Source organism: Erythranthe guttata, chromosome 11, assembly GCF_056151865.1.
Source record: "Erythranthe guttata isolate IM_541 chromosome 11, IM_541, whole genome shotgun sequence".
Classification (NCBI taxonomy): Eukaryota; Viridiplantae; Streptophyta; class Magnoliopsida; order Lamiales; family Phrymaceae; genus Erythranthe; species Erythranthe guttata.
In genome coordinates this window covers 891706-911961 of record NC_142543.1, presented here as the reverse complement: position 1 = coordinate 911961, position 20256 = coordinate 891706, and the positions used below count along the sequence as shown (strand labels likewise).

General features: G+C 34.2%; 3 protein-coding genes and 1 non-coding gene across 9 annotated transcripts; 2 read left to right on the top strand and 2 right to left on the bottom strand.

The window, feature by feature from the left end:
- The first annotated feature begins 3859 nt into the window (after window positions 1-3859).
- On the top strand, window positions 3860-4928 carry LOC105976598 (metacaspase-9). The gene is made up of 2 exons (XR_016034250.1): window positions 3860-4147; window positions 4235-4928. It is a non-coding gene; the product is annotated as a metacaspase-9 (transcript).
- Window positions 4899-7004, bottom strand: LOC105976514 (uncharacterized). Its single transcript, XM_013001751.2, has 3 exons — window positions 6365-7004; window positions 5921-6045; window positions 4899-5202 (listed from the first exon to the last, which is right to left on the bottom strand). Exons 1-3 carry the CDS (start codon window positions 6741-6743, stop codon window positions 4999-5001), a joined length of 708 nt encoding a protein of 235 aa, XP_012857205.2. The 5' UTR covers window positions 6744-7004; the 3' UTR covers window positions 4899-4998.
- Window positions 7005-7795: 791 nt separating this feature from the next.
- Window positions 7796-12528, bottom strand: LOC105976597 (protein ZINC INDUCED FACILITATOR-LIKE 1). 5 transcript variants are annotated; one of them, XR_016034249.1, is made up of 18 exons: window positions 12242-12328; window positions 11954-12146; window positions 11358-11398; window positions 11125-11185; window positions 10937-11039; window positions 10738-10840; window positions 10562-10615; window positions 10411-10473; window positions 10201-10250; window positions 10049-10124; window positions 9748-9963; window positions 9437-9524; window positions 9226-9288; window positions 8893-9000; window positions 8635-8679; window positions 8469-8557; window positions 8212-8255; window positions 7796-8110 (listed from the first exon to the last, which is right to left on the bottom strand). XR_016034249.1 is itself a non-coding variant. In XM_088825295.1 (18 exons), exons 2-18 carry the CDS (start codon window positions 12099-12101, stop codon window positions 8025-8027), a joined length of 1461 nt encoding a protein of 486 aa, XP_088681421.1. In that variant the 5' UTR covers window positions 12102-12146; window positions 12215-12528; the 3' UTR covers window positions 7796-8024. The 5 variants fall into 5 exon arrangements, 4 of the variants coding, with proteins under 4 accessions (XP_088681421.1, XP_012857292.2, XP_088681423.1 ...); XM_088825295.1 differs by having other exon boundaries at window positions 9226-9311; window positions 12215-12528; XM_013001838.2 differs by having other exon boundaries at window positions 9226-9311; window positions 12242-12339.
- Window positions 12529-13640: 1112 nt separating this feature from the next.
- On the top strand, window positions 13641-19696 carry LOC105976711 (uncharacterized). Of its 2 annotated transcripts, XM_013001972.2 has the most exons (11): window positions 13641-13826; window positions 13928-13975; window positions 14140-14171; window positions 14978-15027; window positions 16155-16271; window positions 16884-17131; window positions 17718-17864; window positions 17960-18116; window positions 18232-18371; window positions 18482-18517; window positions 18785-19696. In XM_013001972.2, the coding sequence occupies exons 5-11, from the start codon at window positions 16193-16195 to the stop codon at window positions 19505-19507; spliced, it is 1530 nt and encodes a 509-aa protein (XP_012857426.2). In that variant the 5' UTR covers window positions 13641-13826; window positions 13928-13975; window positions 14140-14171; window positions 14978-15027; window positions 16155-16192; the 3' UTR covers window positions 19508-19696. The 2 variants fall into 2 exon arrangements, with proteins under 2 accessions (XP_012857426.2, XP_088681420.1); XM_088825294.1 differs by lacking the exon at window positions 13641-13826 and having other exon boundaries at window positions 14141-14171.
- The last annotated feature ends 560 nt before the right edge of the window (window positions 19697-20256 follow it).

Genomic DNA, 20256 nt, shown 5'->3' with positions numbered 1-20256 from the left:
TATATATATAAAAAAAAAAAAAAAAAAAGAGCAATTAGATGTTTTGGAAAAAAAAATATAAATACCAAAATTTTCCAAATAAAATGGACTGAAAATGGTAAAGGAATATAATCGAAAATGACTCGAACAAACCATTATATATATATATATATATATATATATATATATATATATATATATATATATATATATATTCTTTAACATGGGTATTTTCGTCATATTTTGGAGAAAATGTAACAGTAGTAGGTTTTTGTATTTATGTGTAGTACAAGAGGTATATAATACGAAGTTCATAGTACGGGTGTTATTGTATTTAACCCTTTTTTATTTAAATTAAAAAACATTTCTTAACATTTATTCAATAATTAATTATTAGCCTTTTTGTTATTAATTATTTATCAATAGCTTTTTTTTGTTATTAGTTATTTATCAATATTTATTAACTATTAAACATTTAATAAAGGGTTTATTAGGGATAACCCCCTTGTTCATATTTTCTAATGAGGTAGATCCAATTTTTTTTCCACTTTTTGAGATAGACCCAATTTTGCCAACTTGGCAAAATATATTATATAATTTTCCTTTAATACCCCTGTTTATTTTTAAACGGCATTTAATTCCTTTAATACGTGATTTGAGATTTGCTGATATGTTGCCTAAAATCACGGAATAATATTACGTGAGATCATTGGCCGTTATACCAAATCGTGTATAATATTTTCGGATGTTCTCTTTCAGCGTTCCAAGGGTTTTTATATCTTTGAAGATTTCTGCACCGTCGTGGAAATAGGATTGAATTGAGCGCTCATCTGTTGGACGTTGTTAACCGGGTATGAATGCGTTTTTCGATTTATTTTTCGTTCAATGGCTAGGATCGTCGTGTACGGTGGTTAGAAATTTTAAGAGTTGTGTTGATACTTGATTATATTATGTAGAACATTTTTTAACAAAATTATTCTGTCATATATACATCGTTAATTTTGGCGGATGATGTTTGTTTGGAAGAGGATTGACAGAGTTAGATAAGGATTGTTCACGCAGATTGGACCAGAGTTATTTTATATGAACATCGTAGTTGGTTTACGTAGTAATTGAAATAACTGTCCGCGGTCGTGGAGTTCATGTGTCTGATCCCGGTCGATAGTTGATTTATTTGTTTATAACAGCGGATTTTAGGACGCTGGGTAGTACATTAAAATATACTTTGTAGTCTTTTTTAAGTTATCGTATGAATTTTGCATTTTAAGTTTATTTTTTATCATATTAATATATTTTTTAGTATTTTGTATTTTTAATGTCGTATCATGATTCAAGGTTTTTATCGATGGCGAATTTTGTACGGATTTTGTTGAGATTTGGTGGGTTGGTTGCTATAAAGAGATGTTCGAATGGGTTTACTCGCGGTTCATTTGTTGCATTTGTTATTTCAAAGTGGCCACAACTCGATGGGTGGGATATAAGCATGACATACAGGCTGGAAGGCGTTGGTGAATGTATCTTGGCTGACGATGAGGACATGATTTCGAGGTTTGGCGGGTTGGTTGCTATAAAGAGGTGTTTACGATGTAATGGCTCGGTAACGTCGGTTAAGTGCTAAACCGTTGTAATACAGTAGTATACTATTATGAATACCATATGATACTACCATTATCATTTTATTATACTATTATGAGATTATTAATGTACTAGAGTTTTTTAACTCGACATATTAGTTTGATTGTGTTATGATGTGTTTTAAGTATTTTATCAAAACTCTAGATTGAAATTATGAGATTATTAATGTACTATTTTATTGGTTATGGTGGAATACTTTACGTTGGTTTTGTTCTCAATGTTCTTGTCATTTCAGTGGTGTATTGTTTGTAACACAATTTCATATCACTACTATAACCGTAATATACTATCATAGCAGATTAATGTACTATATTGAAATTATTAATATACTATGTGGTTGAATAATACGGGATCCATAGTCGATTAACGAGATCCATAGTCGAATTAGATCAATGAGATAGTCTATTACATGATATAATGAAAATTACCCTAATTGATTAGTATTTCAAACAAACATATTATTTAGTTTCCATTTATATTATTATTTTTTCATATATATTTATTATTTACCCTAATCGTTTTTATATAATAAGGAAAATTACCCTAATTGATTAGTATTTCAAACAAACATATTATTCAGTTTCCATATATATTATTATTATTATTATTCTATGGTTTTGATGATTCTTCGGCCCATAGTCGATTAACGAGATCCATAGTAAAATTATACCAGTGGGATAGTATATTACACGATATGGGATAGTATATTAACACAGATGTAATTCGACTATGCATCTCGTTAATCAACTATGGGCTGAAGAATTATCAAAACCCTAGATTTGAGTAATCCTAGATTTGAGTAACCCTAGATTAGAGCAGTGACGGCGGCCCATAGTCGATTAACGAGATCCATAGTCAAATTATATCAGTGGGATAGTTTATTAGTATATTATCGGTTTCGTTGGGCCAAATTACGTGAGTTTGCCAGAGATTTGCTGCCCAAGTATTTCAAGCACAACAATTTCTCCAGTTTCGTTCGGCAACTGAATACTTACGTGAGCTTTTGCTAATCGAATCCTTCGATCTGTAACGAGGAATTTTGGTTTTTTTTTTTCGGTTATTGATTGAGTTGCTTATCTGATGAATTTTTAGGGATTTGGGAAGGTTATGCCTGATCGGTGGGAGTTCTCCAATGAATGCTTTCGAAAAGACGAGAAAAGGCTGTTGTGCGAAATCCAGCGCCGGAAAATTGCTACGACGCTGCACCACAGCGGACGGTGTCTCCATCGGACTCCGGCGAGGAGCAAGTACTTTCCTCATCTAATTCCCCCGGCACCGTCCGCGAGATCCGTATAAATTTCTGGTTTTGAGAGGTTTGCAGATTTTTTGGTAGTGAGTTTGTGGGGATAGTGTTTTAACGGGAAAATAGGGTGGGATTTGATATTATTTCAAAAGGTAAAGTAACGGGATTTGTGGGATTTGATTGAGGGTACTTATGTAATTTAGAAAAGTTTGGGTTTTTATCAAAATGGCAAATTTAAGTTTGGGTCTACCCCTATTATTTGAATGTCTAAGGGGGTTATATCTAATAGACCCTTTAATAAAATGTGTAATTAAATGATTATTTACATTAATTATTATTTAACAAACATAACCAAACAACTAATAAATGATATTAAATTGAAAATAAAAAAATAATTTCCCACCCACGGCGGCCAACCATCCTAACCCCACGCCCCACCCTGCACGCCTGCCATGGGCGCCACCTGCTCCTACCTTCGTTCGTCGCCGACAACTCACAGTCCAACATTCCACCGGGGACCCAATATCTCCGGCAACCCAACTCCACCAGTGAACTCCGACTCCACGACCATATAAACTTCAAACCTTTTTTTTTTCTTTTCGAAAACTCCACATCGTAAATTCATCTCAATTCGATCCAAAACTAAAACTAATAACGAAAGATAGAATGATTACTTGATTGTTGATTTTAGAGTAAATTTGTCAATATTATCCTCTAACTCTTATCTTGAACACTAGGGGCTGTTTCTGTATGTGATTTTGAGAAGAAAAAAAATGAGGGTAAAAGAAGAACGATGGGAAATGTTTTTGGACTTTTAGAGAGAGAAAATATTTTAATTGCGTGGGATTTTGTAATTTTTGTGCAGGATTTAGCATTTAAGTTTCTTTTTATATAAATCCTTTTTTCTTCTCGGCCGGGATCTTAAGTCTTAATGCATTGACTATATTGTGTTGTTATTTAAATATAATATTTTTAAATTTATTGAGTTAAATTTAAAATAAGAATGAATAGTGCCTGAATATGTATTTCTTATAGCTGCGCCTTATGTTTGGTTTTTAGCTTATAAATTTGTCAAAAATTTAAGAATGTATGCATTTGTAATGATAAGCCCAAAAATTTCGATCATGCCCACAGGTGCCAATATCAAGAACGCACTAACGAAAATGATCGATCGGGCAGAAAAAGGAGACATCTTGTTTTTCCATTACTCTGGCCATGGTACTTTGATCAATAAAAATTCATCCAAGAAAGAGGAAGCAATTGTACCTTGTGATTTCAATCTCATCACCAGTAAGTTTATAGATCATTTTTTGATTTCAAAAAATAAAATTAGGAACTTGAATAATTTAACAATTTGATTGATACCTTTTTCGGCAGGTGCGGATTTCAGGCAGCTTGTAAATCGTGTTCCGAAAGGAGCAACTTTTACTATCCTGTCCGATTCTTGCCACAGTGGAGGGCTTATAGACAAAGAAACAGAGCAAATAGGCCCTGAAAAAGAAAAAGAAAACGCCATTAATCGGGATTCTTACAAGACGAAAGAGATTCCATTTGAATCATTACTGCAATACTTCACATCTTTAACAAACAAAATCAACAGAGACATAGGCACACACTTGCTCGAAGTATTCGGACAAGATGCTAGCCTCATGTTTAACGAGCTAGAGCCCATCCGAAAGAAGCCGTTGAAGCCAGACGAAGGAATCTTGCTTAGTGGCTGCCAAACAAATGAAACTTCAGCTGATGTGGAAATTAATAATATGGATAATGGAAGAAAACCTTGTGGAGCATTTAGTAATGCTGTTCAAATGGTCTTGAAGGAAAATCGAGGCCCGTTGAGCAACAGACAAATTGTGATGCTGGCTAGAAAGATTCTGATGATGCAGCACTTCACAACCAGCATCCTTGTCTCTATTGCAGTGACGAGAATGCCGATGAAATGTTCTTGAATCCACCACAGAAGCCATGTCATGTGCATGAGATATAGCATGTGTAAATCCTGCCTTAAGTTCTTGTTTATTATGACAAGAGGATAATAAGATTTGTGCAAAATGTAATCATTTGTTCAAAATTAAACTAAAGAAAGTATATTGACATAAAACAACTACATCGAAAAAAAAAAAAGGAAAACTGGTAACAAACTATAGGTCATGCCAAACATTAAAATCTGTAGTGGATGCATTGTAATTGATTACACTATCTTGGCACCCTAAGAAAAATGTGCTTCGAGCAGAATCTATATTCAGCAAAGCATGTGCGGACCCACTAGAACTAGCTGCAACCGCAACTTCATCGGCACCAACTGTTACCTCAGAGTATCCACTTGTCACTGCATTGTTTTCCAGCTGCACGTTTTAATCACCATTATGGGGTTCAATAACAAGTTGCCGACATGAAATTAGAGAACTTGAATATCAAATAATATTAATATCAAAGTTTACAACAAATAAATGAAGTCTACATGAAATCGGAATTAAAGGCCTTCAGTTGCTATTAGTTTTTAGTTGTGCTGCTGTCTGTTTCTCCACTTATCCATTTTGAGCTCTTTCGAGAAATCTACTATATACTATCACTGTATATACAGCAATTCAACGTGGTTTTTTTTTACCTTACAAAATTATATGTAAATTTGCATCACTGGTAGTATACTAAGCAATCTGCAGAACCCCCACCCCCACCCCCCACCCCCGCCATGTGTACCGAAAAGTTTGGTTGAATGGTACATCAAATTTCATGAAAAATGAAATACTAAGCATAAAACAAAAGTTGAATATAAAAACAGGCAAAAAAACCATGCGAAGTTTTCACTTACCTATTTCGATTATGTTGTCAGGAAATACTTATAAAACGTAAATACTAAAGTCTAATCAAAACAGAAGTGATTTTAACCAGAGCATTTCATTCCTCTCTTTTTTTTTCCGTAGCATTCCGGAACGTGTAAAATGGCCATTATTTGGAGTCAAATTGTTTAAAAGATTACTGGTTCATAATAATTTAAAACTCACAAAATATTTTGGAGTACCGAATACATGTATCTAGATAAGAAAGGGAATGCATACATACCCTCAACACAGTTTTAGCTCCCCAAACTACAAACGTCTCGTTGCAAGTATGGTGTCGATGGTTTCCCCTCATACTTCCAGGTCGGATCTCACCGACATGAATCGAAGCACAAGAAACTGCTCCTCCTGCAAATTACACGTCACCCCTCGTTGAGTAACATTACAAAAATATGCAACAAAACTATACTGTAACTACACACTGAAAAAGACATAAATACTAAACATTTTGGACTAAGCAAGTTAAAGCAGCTTCATAGTAGTGTACATTACGCACTAATAGTAGTACGGTAGTTCACCCCCCTTTATCTGCTACTTCCACAATTACCAATACCTAACTCTCATCAACGAAACCTACTAATTAAATGCATCATGATTCTACCTTCTCCAAATCACCAGTAAATAAGGAAAAAAATAATAAATTAAAAAAAAAAAAAAAAAAAAAAACCTGAAATTCCAGCATCCAAAGCAAGTAAAACGGGATCAATCAACCAGCCACGTTTATCCTTCATCACGAGAGAAGAAGAGGAGGAGAATTTCACAACGTTGGCAGTAGAATCCTTCAAAAACCCGCCCAATTTGTCGTTCGCGGTGTACGAGGATTGGTGGAAAGGTGTGGCATAACGGTGCTGGAATCTAAGAGAAATCCATGTGAGGATGAGGAAGAAGGAGAGGAGAAAGGGGATCGCGTGGGGCTTTCTGAGGAAAACTTTGACGGATGTTAGAAGATTCGACGCTGTGTGTGGGGTTTGGAATTGAAACTGTGGAATTGGGTCCGAAATCGGGAGTTGGTTCAGGGAATAAGACGTTCTTCTCGGATTCGCCATTTTTTTTGTCTTCTCAATTTCAGGATACCGGTGCTTCCTAGCGGCGGAGCTCGTGCCTCGTCTCCGGTGAATGTTGCAGAACAACCAGAAGAGTGTGTGTGTGCGTGTGTGCGCGCGTGTGAGCGTGGAGAGAGACAGAGAAAATGGAGGGAGGAAGTTTTGTTGTTGTCTAATCCGACGTCGTTTCCTTGTGAGTTTTTCTTTTTCCTTTCATTTTTTATTTTTTATTTTTTTTCTTGAATATTTATATTGGTTTGTTGTGATTAATAATTGACAAAATATTATAATTAATGTATCTTGAGATATTATGCCCTGTTATAATTCTATTATATATTCTGTTATAATGCGAAACTTTGGAGTACAAATTTATATATTTTGAATTGGTATTAATCAAAGTTCTAAAAGGCGGTTATCGGGTACGTGGCGGTTTGGGACCGCCACACAATAAATCGGCGCGGCGGTGATTTATCGGAGATAAATCAGAAATATATCGGTTTTTAAATTTAGTATAATATATTTCTAAAAAAATATTTGTAAATACTCAAAATATATATAAAAGAATATTTAAACATAATTCTATCATATCATTCATATGTTATTATATAATTTTAATTACTCAATAAATAACAAAAATTTAAAAATAATAAGATGATAATATAATAAAAGATTCTTACGAAATACAAATACTACGCAAGTCTTTCGCATCAATAATTAATATAAACACAACAAAGCATAAACTACGGGGTAGTACTTGGTTTGGTTTTGGAAGTTGAAAGAATTGGAGAAAAACAAAAAATCAAAACATATTTTCATTTTAATTTAAATTAAAAAAAAAAAAAAAAAAACCCGATTTGTTGACCGATATATCGGTTTGACCCGCCAAAAAACCGCCGCAAACCGCCTCGCCATAAAAAACCGATATTCCAAACCGCCTCAACAAAATCGTAAAGGTTTATAACCGATACCGATATGGCGGCCGAAAGATCGACCGCCACGACCGCTATTTAGAATACTGGTATTAATAGATGTCACCATATAGAATTCCTACTCCATTAAAATAAAATAATAATAATAAATAAAAACACTAATTGAGAGTTAGTTCCTACATTGTCAAAAAAAAAAAATCACAAGAAATTAGACCAGCAATTATTTCATAACACTAGTAATACATACATATACCTAAATTAAATTAGTCTAGTTTCTTAAGATCACAAAAATTCCGGGGTTTCGGGTTATTAATCATCTTCAATGGTGCTTTCGGGTCAAGTAGAAAAGATCGTCTTAAGGGAGTGCCAGAAAAGGTCTGAAGGTCATAACCAGGCCGACAAGCTCGACTATATTCAATGTGAAGAAAACCAGGTGAACACCTGCATTACAAAAATAAAATAAAAAATGTTGTCGAGAATTACGGTTTCATTACACATGCCAACTATTCGGTCACACGAGAAATTCTTGCGGATTTAGTTACCTGGTAGGAAGTCGTTTTCCTGACGGCTTTGAGCCCAAGATAGTCTGAAGAAAATCGAGTTATACAAAAGATTTCATGTGAAGAAAATATAACTAATTACTTGAATATACGCAATGCATGCAACCACTTGAATCACTTTCATCATTTATATCAATCACATGGAAGGATCGAACCAAGTTACTTCGATACACGATAAAATATACTCGAGTGAAGTAATAATAAAATATAATATATTTTTTGTTAAAAGAAAAACTCACAGGGAACCTCCGGCTGCGGGACCAATTGCTTTGAAAAGAGACATAGCAGACATAGATATGCCGTTTGCAGCTCCTCTTTGTTCTTGAGGCTGCAAAATTTTGTATCGGTAAAGATTTTTATCTAAACTGAAAATAGAAAAGATTAAAAAAGAATTTTGGAACCTACCACAGCTCTGTTTTGAATCACTAACAGCCCCGTTGTAATGGCTATCTGGAATATATATATATATATATATATATATATATATATATATATATATATATATATATATATATATATATATATATATATATATACATATCATGAATCAGTAGAACGATAAAAATCGGTGCAGGGCAATAAAAACGACGAACAAAATGAACTAAGAGAAAACAAATCTTTATAGAAATTGAAAATAAATAAATAAAATAGCTTGGAACTTACAGAGAGTATGTTCTTCACCATGGAAGCACAATTAAGCACTAAGAAGAGTATCGAACCGGATAACTTGGCTATAAAGGGGTAGCTTGTTAACAATGGAATTGAAATTACCTGAAAAGAGGACGAACATTCGAATGGCGTTGACCGAAATGAAAACAAAAAAAAAAAAAAATGTATATATATATATATATATATATATATATATATATATATATATATATATATATATATATATATATATATATCTATATATATATATATATATATATATATATATATATATATAAATAAAAATAAAAATAAAAATAAGCAATAAGAGTTTTAGAGGAAACCTACAGCTCCAATACGAGAAACCGTGACAGATCCCAATATCCTCTCTACCCAAGTATATAAAAAGAGCTGAAAGAATAACATACCAAATCCTGAATTGTCAACAAATTTGAATTAGATAAATCAAAATTCGGTAAATATTCGACTGGTGTATATTTATATAAATATATATTATGTGCACCAGTTTAAAAGGAAAATAAAAATGATTATTTTGCACCTGTGATGGAAAGAACTTCACCAACATCTGCTGTGGTAAAACTTAATCCGCCTAGCTTCCGTGGACTGACGGCCCACAGTGAGAATATCTTAACAAATAAAATAGATAATTTATAAATATAGAGCAATTCCGGTTTCGAAATATTAAAATGTTTTTTTTCGTTTCTGAACAATTAAAGATGTGTGCACATTGTCTCTTTACTGATTTAACTCAAATAGAAATTAACCATATCGTAAAATAATATGTGCTTGATTCACTGATAAAATTCTTTTACAACAAGAAAAGAACATAACGAAGAGATTACCGATTACCTCACTATATGCCATGTCATGAAGTTGAAAAATGCAATAAACCATAATTGCTGACATAAGCGGCCAATTTCTTAAGAGGCTCCTGTGAGGGGTAGAGAATTTGAGCTCAGAAACTTCCGTTTTATGTGTCCGAGTCGGCTCGTATGAGTTGTCTTCTAATGAAGCTTGTGTGGAATCTCGTCCTATGTTTTCTTCGGTATGGATGTGAAGAGTTTCCTGCAGTTATTCATATTCTTCAGTAAGTCGAATTATGGTTTGTACATGCATGAACGGAAAAGGCAACGTAGAGAGAGAAACATACGGGGAGCCAATAGGAGATGACGAATGCCACCAAAGCGAAGAGAGATATCACAAGACAAGGTAAAAAATACGGAAACCTGCACTAAAAGGCGTAGTGAGTTTTTAAATCACACCGACAAAAAAGAAATGAACGAGCAAAATGGTTTGGCATACCTCCCAAATAGAGATTCTGCTGAAAAGATGTGTGGATACTTCTCTGCAGGCTAAAAGTTATAACGTCAAAACGATCGTTTTTTTACGAACTATTTATTTCCTATAAATAGACGTCCGAATGGTAAATGAAATAGCAGAAATAAAACATTTTGAAATCTTCAGCATGTTTATATTTTAGAATTTATGTTACAACTTTAAATAAGACATTACCTGTGCAAGAAAACCTCCGACAGCTGGACCAATCACCAAGCCTATGCCCCACGATGTACCAACCTGTAGTAAACCAAATAGAACCGTTCAGACAAAACACGTCAGGGGTAAAAATGACAAAACTGAGGAAGAAGAAGGTTGAATGGCTCACAACTGACATCCCCAAAGCTTGGTGTTCTTCGCGGCATATTTCAGAAGCATATGCCTGGATCAAGTCCAAATACAAATACGCATGATTAATCATAACATGAATAACTGTAAGCCATTTTTGCATGTTGAGTTTCTAATAGTAATACAAAGTATTAAGAAAAATTTGGATCGACATACCCTCATCGGACCGAGTATTCCACACAGACTTCCAAGAAGGAACCGTGTCGAAATAGCCATCCAAAAGTTCACACTAAGACCAAACAGTGTATTGAATATAACCCTGAGAATTAAATCAAAGTTGAACAAAATAAGAGAGTGGGTGCGTGAGACTTATAATAGAATAAAGCCTGCAACGAAAGAAACGTGTTTCACCGACACTGTAAATGTACCGATCATGATAATCGGTCTACGGCCATATTTATCAGCCACCTTTCCCCATAGAAGAGAAGTCAAAGCTCTCCCAAGCATGAAAGCAGACCCTTCAAGAAATATCAGATCAACGTTCAATAAACGGCTGACGTAAATAGGGTAATACAGAACAAGACAACGTTCACGGGAACAAACCCACATATCCTGCATAGAAACTTATGTCTTCCTCCCTTTTTGCAATATGGAAATCCTTGATCTGAAGTTAAGTACAAGTGGTAATTATTACATAATTTCGTGTGTACTCTTTTGATTAGTTGAAGCCAACTAAACATAACAAATGTAAATATATGGCGTAAGCGTTTTGCACTGTAATAATATGCTGAAAGGTTATTATAATAGCAAGTTCGAAATTGTTGATAAGTACTTACCATGAAATAAAGGAAAGGAAAGAGAGACGATATTGGCAGAGCTGTAAATATCAGTAAAGAAGACACAATTAATTAGAATACATTAATGAATGTCAAATCCGCAAACAAGAAATTAACACGAACACGAAAAATTGAACAATCAGTAAGAAACAATCTTTAAATCTAAAGAAATTCATAAACAAGAAATGAAGCAGGTCTATTTTCTTGGTTCAATGTTACTTCAATTTCATAGATCTTCTAAACTATTATTCTAGCTTGACATGACATACGATACTACAGTAGAACCTCAATAAATTAATAATCTCGCTTAAATAATACTTTTTTCTGGTCCCGACTCGGTAAAAAAGTACGAAATTATTAGTTCGATAATTTAATATTTCGCTAAATTAATAGAATTTTGCTAGTCCCGACTGTATTAAATTATAGAGGTTTAAGTGTACTCATTTACAATTAATGTACCGAAAATAACCCAAAGATTCTGAATTTTTTGAAGTTTACATCCATTAATGTAAAAACCCATCAAATTTTCAAAAAATAAAATACGAAATTTAGAGAGAGAAAACAGTATAGAGAGAGAGAGAGAAAGGAAACCCAACCTGCAGCAAGAGTGATGATCCAGACAAAGGAGAAAAGCTTGAAGGGGATCCCATTACTGGATTCCTTAAATTTCTCAATCGTGCACGCCTCGCAGCTCTCGTGGTACCCTCCTCGCTTCTTGATCAACGGTTCAGATTCGTCCTCCATCCCCCTCCAGAACGTACGGCTAGTTTATCAAACCAACCCTTTTCACTGCAAATAATAAATAAATTTATAAATAAATAAATAAATGTATATGGGGATTACTATCATGAACGCACGTTATATTATATGCTCCACGTGCTTACTGTTTTGTATCTGTCCTTCTTGCACTGACAGTCGTCAATCGGCGTCCATTCAACGGCGTCGTCAAGTTGCAACTGTCGGTCTGTCACAATTAATGTTTGAATTTTCATATCTATATCCAATAATAAAATATTGGTCTTCGTAATTGAACCGGCCGGTCCACAGCGGGGCGGTCCGGCTTTTCATATGTATCCAATAAAAATATTGGGCTTTGTAATTGGGTTTTGATCCACGAAATATTTGCCAAGTTAATATGGGCCTTAATTTGTAGCTCAATAAATTTGTTAACGTTTGGTTTCATTTTCCAGTAATATATAAATAAATATTCAACAATGTATTATTATAGACTATTTTACATTAGAAATAGTAGGTGCAAGTGCAACCGTTCAAATTCTCTTTTAAAAAATGTTCGTATTTTAAGTCTTTTTTTCTTTAATTATTTTGTTTCATACATTTATTGATATGGACTATGTCTCTCACACGGGCTTTATGCGCACAAGTAAATGAATTACACATAAAAACTCCAACATCATACGAATCCCTACCAATGAAATAATGTCGTTCAGATCTTACAACGTGTGATGATACGAGGTAAGGTCCCGAGGTGAAATGGCGAGATATCGGGTCAACGTTTTACACGAGCTAAGGTATGTTTAACTTAAAAGTCCATTAACTGCGGCAGACTCAAATCAACAGAAAATAAGATTAAAATCCCTAAAACGAAGCTTGCATCTCAAGACACGTAAATATCTAATAAAGAGTTCACTCAAAAACTCCTTTCCTAATGTTTTTCTATTAAAATACATAATACACTTGAAAATTCATCTTCATGATTTGATTGTTGGAGCTTCTACACCGAAAAATCCATCCCGATGTTACAGGCACGGCGATTGACTGAAATTCCAGCAGAAGTTAAAGACAAACGTAAGCAAGATTAGGATGACAATGAACCGAATCCAACCATTTGTTTTACTCAAAGACCTAGTAAAGATATTTCAACCATGAAAATACCTAATTATATGGGTTTGAAAAAGAAATCAAATGGACTCACATTCCACACACTAGGCGGTGTTTGAGTGTGAATTAGGTGGTTTTTTTTTTTTTTTTTTTTTTTGAGTAATGAATTAGGTGGTCTTTGCCACATATATATTTGTTTTTGAGATTATGACTTAAAATACCTTATTTTAAGATAATTAAAATTTTCCTAAAAAAAAATTAAAAGCAAAAATTATGTTTACAAACACTAAAAATAGCTCATAATTATTTTCAAAACTTTACGCAAACACCCATTTTTTTCATTTATTTATTTATCTCTTTTTTATTTCTCTTTTTACTATTTTATTATTTATTTTATTTTATTTTAAGTTTGCAATATTACAATCGAGCCCAACTTAGAGAGAGAGTATATGCAATTTGTTGCCCGCAACTCAATTTCATCATATTTCAATTTAACCCCACAAAAATTTGCACGTCTCTATTGTCCGTCTTGTCTCGATTTCTCTCGGACAACAACAACACAGGGCTCTCGTTATTGAGGGTTTTCTATCTCTTTCCCCTTCGTCTCAAACTCAATAAACCCCTTTTTCTGTAAGCCCAGTTCGCCTCCTTTTTGTTTTTATACATATTTTAAGTTAATTTATTCTAATTTTTGCTGCTAATTTCGTTTAATTTGTTGTATTTCCTTTCAGGGCTTTTTTAACCGTGAATTTGCTTAGCTGAAGTGTTTCAAGTTTAGGGTAGGATTTGGTTTGTTTGAATCCTAAATTTTATGAAGTTTCTACATTGTCGATTGTATTGTTTTTAATTTTTTTAATTTTAATTTTTTCTTTTTATGGGGCTAGGTTTTGAATTAATTCCTTTGTTAGCTAGCACTAATTTTGATTTTTTTTTTGTTTGTCAGGTTTTCTTTTGATTTGGGGGCATTAACTTGAGGTAATCGCTAACAAATTCCTAGGAACTGAATGGATAGTTGTATCTGTATGTATGTGTGCAGTGTTGATGTTTTATGAATGTGTCTTATGTTTATGAGTTGCAACAAGACATAACAATGCATGTTATAATTAATTTAATTAATTAAATTTACTATGTTTTGCTGTCTCTCTGGCTTACGGGACTATGTGGGTGGTCCAAATGTTACGATTCACTTGATATGAAACTTGAATTCGATTCGGGATATTCTTTCTTTCATCTTTTGATGTGTGTTGTCTGTGGAAACTTGAATTTTCCTTCAGAAGTGTTTTGACCAAAAAGCAAAAAATAATTAATTAAGAGTCGTTACGGTAAAATAGGTTTACACACTTTAAGGAAATTGGTATGGCTCCTGACAATGTTGTCAACGTAAGGAGTTTGTTTCTAGACTTGTCGAATGAGTCATAGGGAGGTCATATGTGTTTAAGAATGAATATAGATCTTGTATTGCTTTAATTGTGAGAAAATAATGGGATTGGTGCAAAATAGTTTTATCCTTTTTTTTCGTTTAGAAGTAAGCTAAAGAATTTTACGCAAGTCGGCTAGTGCTCAGTGATGCTTAGAAAACAAGACAACATACAAAATTGTATGAAAGAATACATTTTATTCGTGTGTTTGAATGAATCCATGTCTACTGTTGTAATATCTGATAAATTTTTCGTTCGATACAAAATTGCAGTATTTAATAAATGAGCACGATATCATGTCAATTCCTTGGTTGATGTTGAAATTTGAAAACATCTCATTGGCGATTTCCTTGTTTTTTTCAGGGCTCGTCGATTGTTAGGGAATTGAAGATACGGTTTATGGGAATTCAAGTGTAAGTTTTCATGGAGAAGGCTTATTTCTTTTCCATTGTATGGAGTTCTCAGTTGGTGAATATATATTTGTTTATTGTTTACTTAGCAGCGATAATTGGTATTTATTCTTATTGTATGGTAGACTTCTAATGGATGGCGCTATGGGAATGAAATTGGAAGCAATAACGTACATAAACCGAAAACGAATTATGATATGATTATGGGATGCATATGACTATCCTACATGCATATGTTGTATGATATCTGTACATGTGTAGTATAGCTGCATTATATGAAAGTGATCTGCCCTTAAACTAGCATGTACCACATATAAAATGTATGTTGTTATTTTCATTATATTGAGAAAGTTCTTGTCATCAGTCTGCAGTTGTTACACATGGGATATATTAGGAGTAAACCATGTCACAAGCATGTTCAAATTGGGATGTCGGTTTGTTGTCGAGGGCATCAAAGAAAGTAGGATAATTACACAGAAAAACACATCTAAGTTTGTAAATACATATACCATATTCACTGTTTTCTCTATCTAATTTTGGAGTTCAATCCATTTTCATGCAAGACAATGATAGGGGGTGCATGTACCTAAGGTGAGAAACCTTCCTGAAAACCATTTAAATAACTTAAGAGTGAAAACCCGCCAAAACATTATGATTGAAGTGATAGATTATAGTTTGTCCACTTGTTAACCGGTCTTCTTTTTACTCGTTTTTATTGTTCTTGTTGTATGTTTCAGTTCACATTTTCGTAAATACATTAATAATGTTACTTGAGTTGAAATGTTTTAACTATGAATATATAGGTTGCAAAAGTTGTGTACTATATTTTTTATTTTAAAGTAAATGCTTTGATCAATGAAATGGGGTCAATTTTCCTGCACAGGAAAATGGTTGGTGAAGATAATTTAAGAAAACGAAGTTGTTAGACATAAATATTACTCTCTAGTTGATCTCAGTTCTATTGCGGAGATTATTTTTGTACCTTCTTTTAGTCTTGGTTATGTGACAAACTGCCTCAAATTTTCGACATGCATTAGGTTTTCAATTTTCATCTTTTCGCCATACCATCCTAAACAATTCTCGTTACACTCTCTCTTTTATGGATATTAATTTTTCATGTATTATTGCAGGAACTCATAGGCATATATAGATTTTCTCAAACAACAGAATGGGTGATGAGAGTTTTCATGATGATTTACTGACTGAGAAACTGGCTAAAGTCAATGGTTCTCAGCAGAGTATTGAATGTATCCAAACTCATGGTTGATATTTTAATTTTCAAGATTGTAGCATCATGTTAAAATTGGCTGCTAGCACTCGAAAAGTACATATAATAACTACTTAGTCTGTCATTCATCCTTTTTTTTTTTTTCATTTTTTGCATTTTTACCGTTTGATTGCTCGATCCTGTACCATGTTATGCATGGTAGTAGGATATCGTTCAAGTATCTATGGAACTGAGGATGTAGAATATTATGTTATGCATGTTCCACAAATGTAACATTTAGCTTGTCTGAAAAGTTCTCTGATGGTCAAATGAGAATTGATTTCTGGTAATTTTCTTGATGGTTTGCTCTCTCCAAACAGATTTTATAAAAATAGTCTAACAAATGACTGTAAAGGAGTATTTCTGTATTTTTATTTTATATTCATTCGATCATCAATGAACTCGACTTCCTTGTCTGCAATTGACACTTGCCCTAGGATACAATACCCACAAAAGCAGTCTGTCCTTTAAAGGTTCATGAAAAAAAATTATAGTTAAATTTCTCAGTCTTCATCGAATCTGTATGTGAAATTTGGTTTGGCTAATGATTGTTCGCATTGTTCTAGTTTTGTTCTTCTTAACATACGATTAGCTGTATCTCGGTGGTGCATACTTCACCGCAAAAAGGCTAAGCAAGTTGTTGAAACATGGGAGAAATTATACAAAGCTGCACAGCATGAGCAGCAGGTTGCCTACTTATACTTGTCGAACGACATCCTGCAAAATAGCAGGCGCAAGGGCAGTGAATTTGTGAATGAATTCTGGAAGGTTCTTCCAGCAGCTCTCAAGGGTCTTTACAGTGGTGGCGGTGAGAATGGCAGAAAAGTTGCATCCAGATTGGTAATTTCATTCATTTTTCCTTCCTTGACCTCTTCTTATATAATAAAAAAGGAAAATTAATCTATTATATGGCTTAATCAAATTACACGAATAGGTAAAATATTCTTGGGAAATTGACTTTGGTTCTTTAATTATCCGCATAGGCTTTTTTTTTTTCCCTAGTGTTTGATCCCTTGTTTTTGACAAGAGGATAGAATCTAACGATTAGAGTTCTATTTGTTGGTTCATTTGTTTTTTGACCATCATCTGGATTTTCTTTTAGCATCTAAGCTTTCAGTTTACTCGCTTCATGTTTAGGATAGTGTTTGTGGCTTGTCTGAATTTCAATATTTGGTGATATTAAGAACTTTTTATTGTTGCCTCTGAAAATATTGCAACCATAAAACTGGAGATATCTCTCGTTATTACAGACAAGTGTTTAGAATTCACCACTTATGAAGGATCCTTATACACTGTTCAGTAGTCATATTAGAGTTTGTGTGTATGGGACTAAGTTGCTGACCTGGCGGCAGGGGCGAAAGCTTCTCTGAGGTTCATTGATATTGCTCCTCTCCCTATTTTACTAATACAATGCGCTTTATATCAGGTTGACATTTGGGAAGAAAGAAAAGTTTTCGGATCGAGGGGCCAAAATCTTAAAAATGAAATAGTGGGGAAATCTCCCCCCATCAACAATGTCAAGAATTCGAATCCTATCAAGGTGATGAAGAGAGATGCCACCTCCTTGAGAGTTGTAAGTATTATAATTCCACATTGATTATATTCCCGAAGTTGTTTTCATATTTTATTTGACATTTCTTGATTATTTATTATGTTTATTGCTTGCAGAAATTGGCTGTTGGAGGTTTGCCAGAAAGGATTCTAACTTCTTTGCAGCTGGTACACGATGAAGCTGTCAAAGAAGAAGTAGCCTTAAACAAATATCGTAGTGCTGTTTCTAATGTACGGGAAATAGAGAAAGATGTTGTACATGCTTCTTCTCAAGGTCTGGTTTGAGTTAATTTCCTTATTTATTTCATGTTAGTCGAGGTTTATACTTATTTGTTGCTTTTTTTTTTAATTTTTAATGCGCTGATGTGGATCTTTAACTTTGTGTATAGGAAACATGAATGGTTCTGATGTGGTAGATAATATACAGAAACAGGAGAACATTATACAACACTGTGTTACCAAACTTGAAAACTCTGAAGCGGTTAGAGCTGCTCTTGTTTCCCAGCTTCGAGAAGCACTTCAGGATCAAGTACGGTTTAATATTTGTTTATTTATATGTAATTCTGTAATCTTTACGAGAATATATACTCTTGTAACCACTTAATTCACTTTATGAATTTTTATATATAATATTTGCAGGAATCAAAGCTCGAGCAGATTCGCAGCGAGTTACTTGTACGCTCTCTCTCTCTCTCTCTCTCTCTCTCTCTCTGTGTGTGTGTGTATATATATATATATATATATATATATATATATATATATATATATATATATATATATATTTGTTCGATACATATATGGTTAAATCAATTAGAAAATATGCTTGGGGTTTAGCCTTTTAATGAAGAAACATAACAATGTTTTCAGATTGCAAATTACAGTTAGCATTTTAATGCCTCGAGGGCGTATTTGTAATTGACGAACTTCGTTATTATCATGCAGGTTGCTCGAGGTCAGATTGAGCAAGCAGCCAACATGAGGCAACAGCTTATAACATCAACTTCTTCCACTGCACCGACAGCTGTCAGTCAGCCGATCATGGTGGAGCCCACTTTCAATACGAGTATGCCTGTGCCGCCACCTGCCTATCCCTTGACTTCATTTGCCAGCTCCGGCGAAGAGGAGACCAAGAAGGCAACTGCCGCTGCCGTCGCTGCAAAATTGGCCGCCTCAACTTCCTCAGCGCAAATGCTCACCTCCATTCTCTCCTCCCTCGTCGCAGAGGAGGCTGCCTCCATGAGCAGCGGCTTGAAAAGGCCCAAGCTAGAGCCGCCAATGCAATTCTCCGACGCGAAGAACACCTCCGACGGAGCTAACTCCGCCTATTTTACTAGCGGCACTACACAGCCTCTTTCCCAGCTACAGCCTCCGTTTCTCCCTCCTCCGCCGCCTGTTGCACCACTTCCGGCGAATCCTATGATGGGAATGCCCTATGGCTACGGTGTAAGCAACTTAATGCCGCCTAATGGCGGGCCCATGGGGTTCGCTATGCCACCTCAGCAGCAGCAGCAGCAGCAACAGCAGCAACAACAGCAGCAGCAGGTGGGGCAGAACCAGCAAGGGCAGCCACAGCAGCCTACGAGCGGTGGATATTACAGGCCTATAGGTGTTGGATTTTACGGGCAAAGCCATCAGCCGCCCACACCGCCGATACACCGCCAGTGAGGGGAGTTGTTTAATGGTAGAACTGGGGGGACCCCTTTTGTCAGTTTTGTATATTAATAGGGATAGTCTTATGTGACTAGGAATTTAACTTTTTGAGAGATGTTCATTTTGCAAACTGGCATATATATTGTGGTATTTTGTAGCTCTCATGTAAAACTAATGTGTGAGAATTTTTTAAATTAGTATTTACTATTTAGTAACGTAGACCTACAATATATTAAATTATATTTAAAAAAACCAAGAATGCTGCTTAATGTTTTCAAAAGTAAGTTATATTTGCATATTTTAGAAAGATTTTTAGTTTTTACTTTTACATAAATGAAATATGGGTGTGTGGAAGCCTCAGATTTTAGGTGGTGTTTGCATATGCTTTTCCAAACTGATTATGAGTTTTTTTTGTTTATAATCAGTTTTTTTTTTAAACATTACAAAGCTCATAATCGTGTTGGAAAAACGTCTGCAAATACCACCTTATTCTCTTTTAAATGAAAAAAACAATTAAAAGGTCTGCAAACACCAAACAATTAAAAGGACTTTTTCGCTACAAAATTACATATCAAGACTAATTAATAACTTTCTTAGTTAGTGTGCGTCTATTTTAAATGAAATTTAAAATGCAACGGAGATTGTTACATATGCAAAAGAAAAAAATATACAATATAACAAAAACATCAATTCCTTCTCCAGTATTATTGTTACTAGGATAGGGTAAATTACAACAATTCGATTTTTTTGAGAAATTACATCCA

Excerpts from the sequence above, each read along its gene's own strand:
- LOC105976514 (XM_013001751.2), bottom strand. The coding sequence starts at position 6,743 with ATGGCGAATCCGAGAAGAACGTCTTATTCCCTGAACCAACTCCCGATT. Across the intron at positions 6,046-6,364 it reads TTTGGATGCTGGAATTTCAG|GAGGAGCAGTTTCTTGTGCT; the intron begins GTTTTTTTTTTT and ends TGTAATTTGCAG. Across the intron at positions 5,203-5,920 it reads GAGCTAAAACTGTGTTGAGG|CTGGAAAACAATGCAGTGAC; the intron begins GTATGTATGCAT and ends TAAAACGTGCAG.
- LOC105976597 (XM_088825295.1), bottom strand. The coding sequence starts at position 12,101 with ATGGAGGACGAATCTGAACCGTTGATCAAGAAGCGAGGAGGGTACCAC. Across the intron at positions 9,001-9,225 it reads CGGTTTCTCGTATTGGAGCT|GTAATTTCAATTCCATTGTT; the intron begins GTAGGTTTCCTC and ends TCCTCTTTTCAG. Across the intron at positions 8,111-8,211 it reads GGAAAACGACTTCCTACCAG|GTGTTCACCTGGTTTTCTTC; the intron begins GTAACTAAATCC and ends TTTGTAATGCAG.
- LOC105976711 (XM_013001972.2), top strand. The coding sequence starts at position 16,193 with ATGGGTGATGAGAGTTTTCATGATGATTTACTGACTGAGAAACTGGCT. Across the intron at positions 17,865-17,959 it reads ATGCCACCTCCTTGAGAGTT|AAATTGGCTGTTGGAGGTTT; the intron begins GTAAGTATTATA and ends TATTGCTTGCAG. Across the intron at positions 18,372-18,481 it reads GAGAAGCACTTCAGGATCAA|GAATCAAAGCTCGAGCAGAT; the intron begins GTACGGTTTAAT and ends TAATATTTGCAG.